This window comes from Octopus sinensis, linkage group LG14 (assembly GCF_006345805.1).
Source record: "Octopus sinensis linkage group LG14, ASM634580v1, whole genome shotgun sequence".
Lineage (NCBI taxonomy): Eukaryota > Metazoa > Mollusca > Cephalopoda > Octopoda > Octopodidae > Octopus > Octopus sinensis.
In genome coordinates this window covers 27993937-28007543 of record NC_043010.1, presented here as the reverse complement: position 1 = coordinate 28007543, position 13607 = coordinate 27993937, and the positions used below count along the sequence as shown (strand labels likewise).

The window sequence follows — 13607 nt, the reverse complement described above, 5'->3', positions numbered from 1 at the left end:
CATCACTATCATTGCCATCGTCATCACTATCATCATCATCACCATCATTTTTATCATCTTTTGTATCATCATGAAGAGAGAAAGAAAGAAAGAACGGCAGAAAGATTCTTTATCAGAAACAGTATCACTATTCTATTTGCTGTATGTTGTAAAATATTGATAAGGAGGGTGGAGTACATCGTTATAGTAATTATACAAAAATATGGTATATATTTACCTGTAAACAAATTACATCTACCATCACCAGCAGCAACAACAACAACAACAGCAACTGCCATGTTGTTGTTGGTTGTGGTGGTGCTGGATGTAGATTTATCTTGTTTCACAATGTAACTGGAGATGTAATCTCTGGTTTCCCAGAATATATTAAGAAAGAAATTGTTATAATGTGGATCCTCATCCACTTGTATGTTGTCATCATCATCATCATTATCGTTTAACATCCGTTTTCCATGCTAGCATGGGTTGGATGGTTCAACTGGGGTCTGGGAAGCCAGAAGGCTGCGCCAGCCCCAGTCTAATCTGGCAGTGTTTCTACAGCTGGATGCCCTTCCTAACGCCAACCACTCTGTGAGTGTAGTGGGTGCTTTTTATGTGCCACCTGCACAGGTGCCAGACGAGGCTGGCAAACGGCCACGATCGGATGGTGCTTTTTACGTGCCATCAGCATGAGGGCCAGACTTGGCTGGCAACGGCCACAATTGGGTTGTGTTTGTTACGTGCCACCGGCACGGAGGCCAGTCGATGAGGCGCTGGCTACAGCCATGTTCGGATGGTTCTCTTACGTGCCACCAGCACTGGTATCACAACTACAAATTCCATTGATGTTGATCGATTGATTTCGATTTTGATTTTCACTTGCCTCAACAGGTCTTCACAAGTAGAGTTTTGTGTCTCAAGAAGGAAGGTATGCACAGGTGGACTGACTACGTCCCAGGTAGAGGCCACGGGTTATGATCTCACTTGTCCTGCCGGGTCTTCTCACGCACAGCATACTTCCAAAGGTCTCGGTCTCTGGTCATTTCCTCAGTGAGACCTAAAGTTCGAAGGTCGTGCTTCACCACCTCGTCCCAGGTTTTCCTGGGTCTACCTCTTCCACAGATTCCCTCAACCGCTAGGGTGTGGCACTTTTTCACACAACTATCTTCATCCATTCTCGCTACATGACCATACCAGCGCAAACGTCTCTTTTGCACACCACAACTGATGCTTCTTATGTCCAACTTTTCTCTCAAGGTACTTACACTCTGTCGAGTATGAACACTGACATTACACATCCATCGGAGCATACTGGCTTCATTTCTTGTGAGCTTACACATATCCTCAGCAGTCACGGCCCAAGTTTCACTGTCATGTAGCATGACTGTTCGTACACATACGTCATACAGCCTGCCTTTTACTCTGAGTGAGAGGCCTTTTGTCACTAGCAGAGGTAAGAGCTCTCTGAACTTTGCCTAGGCTATTCTTACTCTAGCAGTTACACTTTCAGCACACCCGCCCCCACTACTGACTTGGTCACCTAGGTAACGGAAGCTATCAACAATTTCTAGTTTTTCTCCCTGGAATGTGGCAGAAATTGGTCTCTGAGCATTTTCAGTGTTTATTGCTCCTGAGCATCTGCTACATACAAAAACTATCTTCCCAGTTAGCCTTCCTTTGACATTGCTACACCTCTTATGTGTCCATAGCTTACACTTAGTGCATCTTATAGAGTTTCTACCTATGCCTTTTCTACAGATCGAGCAGGGCCATCTACCTGAAGGCGTTTGTGATTTGCCTGCCTTCCTACATATTAGGACTTTAGTTTTAGCTAGGTTGATTCTAAGGCCCTTCAATTCTAATACTTGTCTCCAAACTTGAAACTTTGTCTCTAGTTCTGATAGTGACTCAGCAATTAGAGCAAGATCATCAGCATATAGGAGCTCCCAGGGGCATCCTGTCTTGAATTCCTCCGTTATTGCTTGGAGGACTATGATTAATAGGAGGGGGCTGAGGACTGAACCTTGGTGGACCCCTACCTCTACCCTGAATTCTTTAGTGTACTCATTGCCAACCCTCACCTTACTTACAGCGTTTCTGTACATGGCTTGCACAGCTCTCACTAACCATTCATCTATCCCTAGGTTCCTAGTTTCCAGATAAGGTATCGGGGGACCCTGTCAAAGGCTTTCTCCATGTCAATGAAAGCCAGGTACAGGGGCTTATCTTTGGCTAGGTATTTCTCCTGCAGCTGTCTCACCAGAAATATGGCATCAGTGGTGCTTTTCCCTGGCATGAAACCAAACTGCATCTCATCCAAGCTGACTCTCTCCCTAATCAGTTGGGCTATGACTCTCTCCGTAACCTTCATTACCTGATCCAACAGCTTGATACCTCTGTAATTATTTGTATCTAAAGCGTCACCTTTACCTATGTAGCAGCTGACTATTATGCTGCTACACCAGTCATTGGGTATGACTCCTTCGCGTATCACCTGGTTAACTATATGGGTGACTAGGCTATAGCTGACACTACCAGATATTTTAAGCATCTCTGCAGTAATTCCTGATGGGCCTGGGGCTTTCCCTATCTTCATGCTTCTGATTGCCTTAACTACTAAGGAACTGTCTACTTGGATAGCTGGTCCCTCTGTTGGGTTGACATTTAGCAGGCTCTCTTTATCCCATTCATTTTCCTTATTTAGCAGCCTCTCATAATGGTGTCTCCAAACCAGCACTGGGATATTCTTGTTGCCACTATTATGATGTATTGGTATTCCTCGTCTTATTATCTTTCACTCGTCTATTGTGCTATCACTCATAGCTCTGCAAGACAACAGCTTTGTAACATCTACCTTGATGGTAACTTGAACTCGTATATATCACATAATTGACACTGACTCCAACTGAGAACTCATACAATGACTCTACTACCACTGACCTTCCTACAACGACTGACTGCTGACTTTATAATGGCTAGTCATACCACTTTGTCATGTGGGAAGGAGTGTACCATTTGTACTACAACAGAAATATATCTGTATTCCATGCCAGTGTCTATTCGCACAACCATAACCAACCCATTTCTTTAAGATGTTACAGTATGATCTGAAGGAGAATTGAGTGCTATTTCTAGTATGTTAAGTCATTACATAAAAGTACAGTGGTGGTGGTGATGGTAGATCTCTGGACATTGTTTGCCATAAAATATACTGATACTTGAGGACTGATCAAAAAGAACTGGGATTGGTTTTATAAAAAGAAAACTACAGTGTTTATCAATTCACCGTTTAATCTCCTTTGAAGTTGTCCCCTTTTCAAGCTACACACTTTATCCAGTGTCATTTCCATGGATGGAAGCATTCCTAGAACTCCTTTCTTAGGATAGCAAGCTGCTGCCTCGTTGCATTCTCTTCGATTTCCTTGAGGTCTTAAAATCTTGTCAGGTTCTTCCATTGTGAAGACTAAGCCTCGGTTTCAGGGTCATAGCCACAGACCCACAATTTGTCACCTGTTTTGACCATTCTCAAAAATGTCTTCAATTTCCACCACACAATCCAAGAGATTTTGTGCTGCTGAAACCCGATCTTCTTTTTGAAACGACCATATTCTACACACTTTACTTCCAAGCACTGCTGTAAACAACAGAAGTGAACAAGAACGTTATAACTTGTTATGCATGCACGACAGATTTCAAGGTCAAGCTGGCCCAAGTGGCTTCACTCTGCGTACTTTAACTCTGTTGCCATAGCAACAGTCCAAATACTTTCTGACCAAACCTGATATAACTGATTGTGTCACACGCCTACCAACATTAAGAAAAAATCTCTTCTTGGCTGCTGTTGTTTCACCTGATATCAAAATGGATGTTACCAGTGAAGCTAAAAAGATAAAGTATTTGTTGTATGTATATCAACAGATATGAAGAAGATTAAAATCTAGAAAAAGTTCCATATTATCCATCATTCTTGCAACTGTTTCCAAAGAATGTACCTACATAACTGTTAAAGAAGCAGAAACTTGTAGATATTCCAGTAATTGTTAAACATCAAGATGAAACCAGCAGAAAATTTGTCATATGGCTGGAGGCATGGCTGTGTGGTTAAGAAGATAGCTTGGCAACCGCACAGGTTCCAGGTTCAGTCCCATTACACAACACTTTGAGCAAGTGTCTTCTACTATAGCCCTGGGCCAACCAATGTGGATTTGGTTAATGGAAACTGGAAAAAAGCTCATCATTTTTGTGCTTGCTTGTGTTTGTACTTCACCACTGCTTGACAACCTGTGCTGGTTTGTTTACATCCATGTGACTTAGTTGTTCAGCAAAAGACACTATTAGACTATCAGGCTTAAAAAATAAGTCCTGGGGTCAATTTATTCGACTAAACTCTTCAAGGCTGTGCCCCAACCTGGTCACAGTCCTATAACTGAAATAAGATAACTGTCCACATTGACGAAGTGGAAATGTTTTTATTGGTTCCTTGCTGGATTTGGCCCAACCAGGAACCCCAAATGAGGATATAATGTTCAATAGGATTTCTGTGCCTGTGGAATAGTCTGAGAATATGAGTGAATTGCTGGTTTTACCATTTTTGGTTTTCTCTTTTGGTTTGGTTCATCTGAGAAATAATGCAAAGAATGTGCGAGATTATTCTTTTATTTTTTTTGTTCTGTTACTTGTTTCAGTTATTTGACTGTGGCCATGCTTGAGCACCACCTTTAGTTGAACGAATCGATCCCAGGACTTATTCTTTCTAAGCCCAGTACTTATTCCATTGGTCTCTTTTGCCAAACTGCTAAGTTACGGGACATAAACATACCAACATTGGTGTCAAGTGATGGTGGGTGGACAAACACAGACACACAAATACATATGTACATATATATATATCTCCACAAGCATGGATGCCAGTCATTGAATTTGATCGAAATCGAAATCAAATTCAATGACTGGCATCCATGCTAGAAGAGCACTAAGAGCACCATCTGAGTGTGATTGTTGCCAGAGCAGCAAACTGGCTTCTGTGTTGGTGGCACATAAGAAGCACATTTCGAGTGTGATCGTTACCAGCGTCGCCTTACTGGCACTTGTAAAAACATTCGAGCAAGGTTGTTGCCAGTGCTGCTGGACTGGCTCCTATGCAGGTGGCACATAAAAAACACCATTTGAGCGTGGCCGTTGCCAGTACCACCTGACTGGCCATTGTAAAACTGGCCAGTGGCACGTAAAAGCACCCACTACACTGTGGTTGGTGTTAGGAAGGGTATCCAGCTATAGAAACTCTGCCAGATCAGATTGGAGCCTGGTGCAGCCATCTGGTTCACCAGTCCTCAGTCAAATTGTCATGGAAAGTGGACATTAAACTATGATGATGATATATATGATGGGCTTCTTTCAGTTTCCATTCACCAAATCCACTCACAAGGCTTTGGTCAGTCCAACGCAATAGTAGAAGCCAAGGTGCCATGAGTGGGTCTGAACCCAGGACCATGTGATTGGTAAGCAAGCTTCTTACCACACATCAACTCCTGCTGATTGGATGTGAAATAATAATTATTTCAAATTTTTGCCACAAGGGCAGCTTGGGGGAGGTGGGGATGAGTTGATTACATCAACCTCAGTGTTCAACTGGTACTTATTTTATCGATCCCGGAAGGATGAAAGGCAAAGTTAACCTCGGCAGAATTTGAGCTGAGGACGTAAAGACTGAAGAAACACTACTAATCATTTTGCCTGGCATGCTAATGATTCGGTCAGCTCACTGCTTTAATACTACTACTACTATTACTACTACTACTACTACTACTACTACTACTACTAATAATAATAATAATAATGATAATAATAATAATCCTTTCTATTATAGGCACATGGCCTGAAATTTTGGGGAAGGGGATAGTCAATTACATGGACTCCAGCGTTTCACTGGTACTTAATTTATCGACCCCGAAAGGATGAAAGGCAAAGTTGACCTTGACAGAATTTGAACTTAGAATGTAAAGATGGGCGAAATACCGCTAAGCATTTTTCCCAGTACAGTAACGATTCTGCCAGTTCACTGCCTTAATGATAATAATGATTTCATCTCTTTGTCAGAAGGGTGAAGGATGATGGAGACAATACAGAGACAGACATAAAGTGTTGGGGTTTACATATAGGTAAATGATAAAAAAAAAGTATATATTGTATACTGTGTAAAAGAAGAGACATATGCATAGCATACAAAGGTTTAAAAAAGAAGTGGTGGGGAGGATGATAGAGATGTGGCCCTCCTGATACGGGAAGGCCTCTAGGGATAATCGAGGAACCCCACTGTCTGAGATTTACCTGAAATCTCTAGGAGCAAGCGTCCTCTCCAACTCACAGGTCTACACTTAGAGAGGTACCATCCACTGTTGCTATTTTCACATCTTTCACTCACCGTTCAATAAATTCACTTGAGGACAGCACTTCCCTCTCCACTCTTGATTTCCTCCTCAAGTGAAACTTGAAAGAGTCAATGAGAGCTCTACAAAAGGGGAATGTATCTGTCCTCCTGCCTTTCAGCCTTGTCCACCAAACAACCACTTTTTCCATAGCCACCAGGCAAAGAAAAACTGCCTTGCCTGCCTGATTGAAGGAGGGTGGTGGTGCAATCATCACTACAGACTCAGCCAACAGACGGATCCATCCCACATACGACAGCAGCTGTTCAACATAACCCCACAAGTCAGCAATACCTGGACACTGAACGAGGGTGTACAGAATGGTTTCGTCACTGCATTCATCTCAGGCAAGTTGGTCTAACTGCACATCTGTGCCTGTAGAGTTTATTTCGAACTGGTAATGACCCCTGGTAGCACTGCCAGGTGAAGGACATCTGGAAATTACCCATGATAGTTCCCAACCGGAAAGTCCTCCAGAACAGACTAACCAGTTCATTCTTGTAGTAAAGATTTTTTGCCAATATAACATGGCAGTCCTGGTTTAGGACAAATGTTGCTGTAATTTAGCCCCAGGAGACATTGATTCCAGTTGGCTATATGACATGATGTGTCTTTATATTTTTGAACAAAGGAATCTAGCACCCCCACTCAGCTCAAAACAATATCTGTGTATTGCGATTTCTGAGTTATTTCTCTTCATCAGCACAGAATAATTGTTTGGTTAGAGGTGGCGCTGCCAAATTCCCATTTGAAATATATAGTTTTCAAAATGGCAACTAGTCCCTGATCTTGTCAGCCACTAGGGCAATGGACGAGAGGGACAATACAAAACACACAATAATATGCGAAGATTCTCTAATTTTTAATGTATTATGAGACCTGTTGCAAGAATTCAAATATTATTTTCCTTTGGTCAGGTATCCCCAACTAAGGGCTTGTCTGTTTGAGCAGTTCTAATTAAATCTTGTCAGTAATCAGATATATAAACAACAAACAAACTTTGTAATGACTTAATGATGTAATTATACATAATAAAGTCAAATTCTCAAACCACGATTTTGTTTGGTTGCATATCAGCCCTATCAGTGAATTTGGGAGAGTGTGGAACTCAAAGAACATGGGCTCTGTCCCTTCTTATCCAACAAACTTATAAACAAAAGATGGCAACCCAAACTAACCGAGCCTGCCTCTCTCTTTCTCTTCGCTTTCTCCTCCTCCCCTCTCCCTTACTCCCTTTCCCTCCACCCTTCTTTCTCTCCCTCCTGCTACTCTCACTTTCCTACTCTTTCTCTCTCTCCCACTCTCCATCTCTAAAAGCTGTTGATTACAGTTGGAGGCCTTGGATGGGAAGAACAATCATAGGGAAAGTGAGTTACCTGTGAATTGAACCTGCATCATAGAGGTTACAGACAGACTAGCAATCACACACACACACCAGAACTAAACTAGCCGACACTTGTATATATTTGTATAAACCTTGACTTGTTGCCCACAAACCATGTACAATAATAATGATGATGATAATAGTAATAATAATAATAATAATAATGATCAGTGAGGCATGTCTAAAATCTGTATTTGTTCTGGTCTCTAAAATAGATGTGCAACAACAACAATAACACTAACATTTGACAAACACTTTGAGACTAATTGTTTGTTTTTTTGTTTTTGTTTTGGTCTGATTTATTTTAACAACAACAACAACAAACAAATCTTCCACTTCCTGTTGGGCGATGATAATAATGATAATAATATATTGATTTTTAGCTGATCTATATTTATATCAGGGAAATCAATCGATGAGGAAATCGACTCTTCAGATCTCAGTTTACACAACCCAGACAATCTCTTTGGCTACAAACGTTGCACACTTCATTCATATCAGTTTCATTTCCTTCTTTCCTTCCTTCCTTCCTTCCTACCTTTCTTTCTTGATTTAATGTTCTGTTCTTGTTATTGGGTGGCTCTTAGTAAGAACTTTTTGAGTATCCGGGACCATAACATAAAGATAGCCAATCAAATAAATGAATGCATTTTTCCCCCCATTTTTTTTCTTTGTTTTTTGTTCAGTCGACATTCCAAGTTAAGGTTGTCACATCTTCACTGAGGTTGTGCTGTCCTTCATAAGTTCACAGTTTGAAATACGATGCTGTAAATTGAAAGAATTAAATAGCCTGGATATGGATGCCCCTGAATCAGACTGGTTGGCCATGTCGCTCAATTTTCCAAGTTCGACTCTGCTTACCATGTTCTCTTCACTGAGGATCTGGCTGGGTTGATGGCACAAGCTGGTTGACTACAACATTCCACATAGCCCCAGTAGAAGAGGAGGTATCTCACAGAGATGGGGACTGACTGGAACTCTGTTTGACAGGTTGCCCAGGTGGACCTGCGAATATGATCCCTGTAGATGAGAAGGTATCTTGCAGACCTGACCTGATATGGTTTCAATTTAGATTTCTTTAACCAGCCATATCTGACCTAAATATTCTGTTTTATGTTCAAACCATCCAGATCTGGTCTCTCACGCCTATCCTACAATGTCATTGTAAAAATAAACAATCACATCGTCAAAATATACTCTTTTACTTGTTTCAGTCATTTGACTGCGGCCATGCTGGAGCATGGCCTTTAGTCGAGCAAATTGACCCCAGAACTTATTCTTTGTAAGCCTAGTACTTATTCTATCAGTCTCTTTTGCTGAACCGCTAAGTTACAGGGACGTAAACACACCAGCATATATATATATATATATATATATATATATATTATATATATATATATATATATACAGCAGGCTTCTTTCAGTTTCCATCTACCAAATCCACTCACAAGACTTTGGTCAGCCTGAGGCTATAGTAGAAGACACTTGCCCAAAGTGCCACACAGTGGGATTGAACTCGGAACCATGTGGTTGGTAAGCAAGCTACTTACCAAACAGCCACTCCTGTGCCTATGAAAATAATTATTTCAAAACAATGTGAATAAATAAGCATTTCATTTGACAGAGTAACCTGAATGCTAAAGGGTTAAAACCTGACATTTCTATCACAGAACCAAGGAGTAGTTTCAGGTGTGTTTGTCTCAAAAGGGTTGACCACCTGGGGAATCTCTCTCTCTCTCTCAGTGTCCAGCTTGTAAATGCTAGTTGCAGAAAAGATAAAAACAGGGTGGTAGTCACATTAGGGTTGGTAGAAATAGCAGCAGTATATTTATAGATTTCTGTGAGTAATGAGACGCATTTACACAGGATGACTTCTTTCAGTTTCCATCTTCCAAATTTACTCTCAAGGTTTTGGTTAGCCTGGGGTTGTAGTAGCAGACACTTGATCAGAGTGCCATACAATGGGACTAAACCTGAAATTATGTTGTTGAGAATTATCACATGTCCTTACCGGCACAATTCTTTCTTACACACAATTCCTCTGTAATGACGTGTCAGACTATGATGTTTAGAAAAAGATTGCTAACTTCATCACTGAACTCTCACTGCATCCTTGTACATGACTTGAACCCGTCACACAAGCCAATCATCTACTCCTAGTTTCCTCAATGCCTGTCAGATTAATGAACGTGGTACCCTGTCAAATGCTTTCTCCAAATCAATGAAAGCCAGGTATATCATTTTAATCTTAGCCAGGTATTTTTCCAGTTGGTGTCTTACAAGAAAGATTTCATCTGTGGTGCCTCTTCTAGGAACAAAGCCTAACTACATCTCATCCAAGTCTATTCATGCATCATTTGGACTATGACTTCCTCTGTGACTTTCATAACTTGATGTTGTAGTTTGATTCCCCTATAGTTGCTTCTCTCTAAGGCACCACCTTTGCTCTTGTAGCAGTTTATGATGATACTGTTATGCTAGCCATTGAGTATAACACCCTCCTGAGTGACTTGATTAACTATCCAGGTGGTAGTAGTAATCTTTCATCGTACTTCCCCAGATATTTTAAGCATCTCTGCAACTATCTGCAGTGAATCCACAGTTTCCCCCCTCTTCTTGTCTTTGATCACTTTATCTACCACATTACCATCAACTTTAATTGCTGGTCCCTCTATTGGGTCAGCAAAGGGTAATCTCTGTTTATCCCAAGGGTTCTCCACATTCAACGGCCTTTCATAAAAGCTCTTCCACACCAGTTCCTTTCACTCCAATGACATCTTGGTCCTCTCTCATGCATTGTCTCACAATGCTGGACACTTCCTGCCTCTGATCCTCACATTGCAGGACACCTTTAGCCAAGTGCACCTGTTGTCTAAATACCCTTCTAGTCATTAAGTAGTACTCCCTATTACCACCATCCTTCCAGTCTTTCTAAACTTGTCTATCAACCTCAACATTCCACCCACATGTTACTCCCAGCCTGGCTGGGGCTTTGCTCCAGCTACATGTCAGCACAAAAATGTTTTCTTGTTGAAGGAAGAAAGTAAAACTGGCAGCTTTCATATTTACCTTAAAGTCACCATGACTCTTCTTCAGTTTAACTAAAAGTGTTTTAACTCTGCTCTCTGCATATGCTATTATAACACAATGATTTTGTCCATCGTTAAATGAATACAAATTCCTTCATTATAACTGATGGCATTTAAAAAAAAAAATTCAAAGAAAGGAAGGAACTCAGTTCTGAATTCAAGAGATGACGAATTATGTACATTATTTACATTTGACGGATATTTGTCCTCATCTTGTTTGTTGATAACACAACGTTTCACCTGATATACCTTCCAGCCTTCATCAGGTGTCTTAGGGAAATTTCAATTCCAAGCAGTGACCTGAATAATAATAATAATAATAATAATAATAATAACAACAACATCGAAAAATACCTTAGGAATGAGAACCCAGGTTCGAAATTTCCTCAAGATACCTGATGAAGGGTGGAGGGTATATCAGCCGAAACGTTGTGAGGACAAATATCCATTAAATGTAAATAAAGGAAGGAATTGTGTTTATAGGCTTCCATACTTACTTAAACCCTTTTCTCCCTAAGGAATATAGGCCATTGTGACTTATTTCCATTGTTCTTGACCCTCTCTTTTCTGCTGCTTTCCATTTTGACCCCTGCTTTTTCAGTTCTGCTTCAGTCCTTTCAGATTTTCATGCACTGTACCTTATATTTCCCCAAGGAAAGACCTTCCTCTCCCAGATCTCATTGGTTTTGAATTATCTTGAATGCTTCTGTAACTTTGGTTTTTACTAGTAAGGGTGTTGGCCCTACACAAGCCCATTTTTACCTTTGGGAAGAGGTGAACCCTAATAGTCTAACCCCCTATCCCTTGATCTATCCAGTATGGGAGGCCCTGCCAGTAGCCTGCACTTTAGTGACATGGTTCCCTGGATCATTGAGGCATGCAATCCACTACAACACAAGGATTTCACATTGTCATTGAAAGGCTTCAATGGTGATGGTTTAATTTTTTTTTTCTCTCCGTTTGCTTTTGTCTTCAACACTAAAACATTTCTAATCCAGATTGCATTCCTGAAACTGTTGACTGATTCCTGACTCAAGATATAAGAATCATCAGGATTTAACATCTGTTTTCCATGTCGACATGGGTTAGACTGTTTGACAGGAGCCAGGTGAACTGGAGAGCTACATTAGGTACCATTGTCTGCTCTGGCGTGGTTTCTACAGCCAGATACCCCTTCCTAACGCCAACCACTTTACAGAGTGCTTTTTACATCCTATCGACTGGTGCTTTTTGTTACCATAGCTTGAGGAGAAGACCCATCAAGTTGAGCAAAATTGCAGTCATGGCAGATACTGGTGTCATGCAAATGGCACCCATGCCGGTGGCACATAAAAGCACCCATTACACTCTGAGAGTGGTTGGTGTTAGGAAGGGCATCCAGCTGTAGAAAACCATACCAAATCAGAGTGGAGTCTGATGTAGCCTTCCAGCATGCCAACCCAGTCAAACATGCCAACATGGACAACAGATGTCAAATAATGATGATGATGATTAGTCTAGAAATAAATATTTCATTTGAATCCAATACTGAACATCCTGGAGTAAGACACATGATGTCTCTTGACAATCAGTTCTAAGACACCGATTGTCAACTGGCACCATGTCTCTTTGCCTGATTAAGAAAATTAATAGTTCTGGTTTGTGGAAGATTGTAATTTCTTTAACAACAATTCTCAAATATTGAAATATTTAATCAATGAACTAATTCTGTATCCAGGTAGAATATATCTATTATCTCTGTCTTTCTCACCATATTTTTTTTTATTTTCCTTTCTTTGCAGTGTCCTACTGGTGTCTTAGAATCTGACTGGTATTATGTGACCGAAGACTGCAGCAACTATTCATTAGTCGGTGAGCGATTGGCCAAGGTAGTCGACCAGCTCATGAATCCGTCTGTCGAATGTGGTACACCTCCATTGCGAGGTGCCATGGCAAAGCATCTGTCGATGGTGGCCGACATAAAACCGTTCAGCAAAAGCCGCACCTCGTTAAACCAGTTACAGTCAGATGAACTCAGTATGATTCGAGCTGATACAATGGTCCTAACAAACAGTAGCATGTTATGAATGATTCCTTTGTCTGTCTGTTTGTCTTTGTCTGTCTGGGTGGATGTATGGGGCGAAGGAGGGATGGGGGGAAACATATTTTTGTCCTTTTTTTTATACTATTTACTTTCCATGTGTGTCTGAGAGCAGGAACAAGGGGAATGGAGAGAAGTTTCATTTATTTTCTATTTATCATTATAGAAAGCTGTTACATATATATATATATATATATATATATATATTTATTTATTCACACACACATAATACATATCCACATACATGCATATATATATATAAATATATTTACATACATATATATATATATGTATGTATACATATGTGCATGCACACATACATACATACATACATACATACTCACACATACACATACATGCATGCATAAATACAGATACACCCACACACATGTGTAACAGGGAAGACCAAGTGGTTACAAAAGATTGTTTTGTACTCACAAGGCACTGCAGGATCCAATCCTCTGGCACCTTGTGTTCCCTCTAGGGCAAGTATCTTTTAGCATGGCCTCTGGTCACCCCAAGCCCTGTGTGTGAACAGTGTGCAATTCTGTTACGTGGATTGTATCAAAATTTTTAAAGAGTACCCTTGTCACACACTAAGTCCCATACCTTATCATGTTGATTCTGACACACACATGTGTCTTTGGAAT

The 13607-nt window shown here is 40.7% G+C and overlaps 1 protein-coding gene across 4 annotated transcripts in view; it reads left to right on the top strand.

The window, feature by feature from the left end:
- The window catches only part of LOC115219292, a 93713-nt gene extending 80496 nt beyond the window's left edge, over positions 1-13217 (top strand). For 2 of the 4 annotated variants that reach the window (XM_036508755.1, XM_036508754.1), the window contains one exon: positions 12659-13217. In XM_036508755.1, coding sequence (XP_036364648.1) covers positions 12659-12943 — 285 coding nt within the window. In that variant the 3' untranslated portion in view covers positions 12944-13217. The remainder of the gene's footprint in view (positions 1-12658) is intronic. The other 2 variants (XM_036508757.1, XM_036508756.1) reach the window with 1 other exon arrangement.
- Positions 13218-13607: the final 390 nt, after the last annotated feature.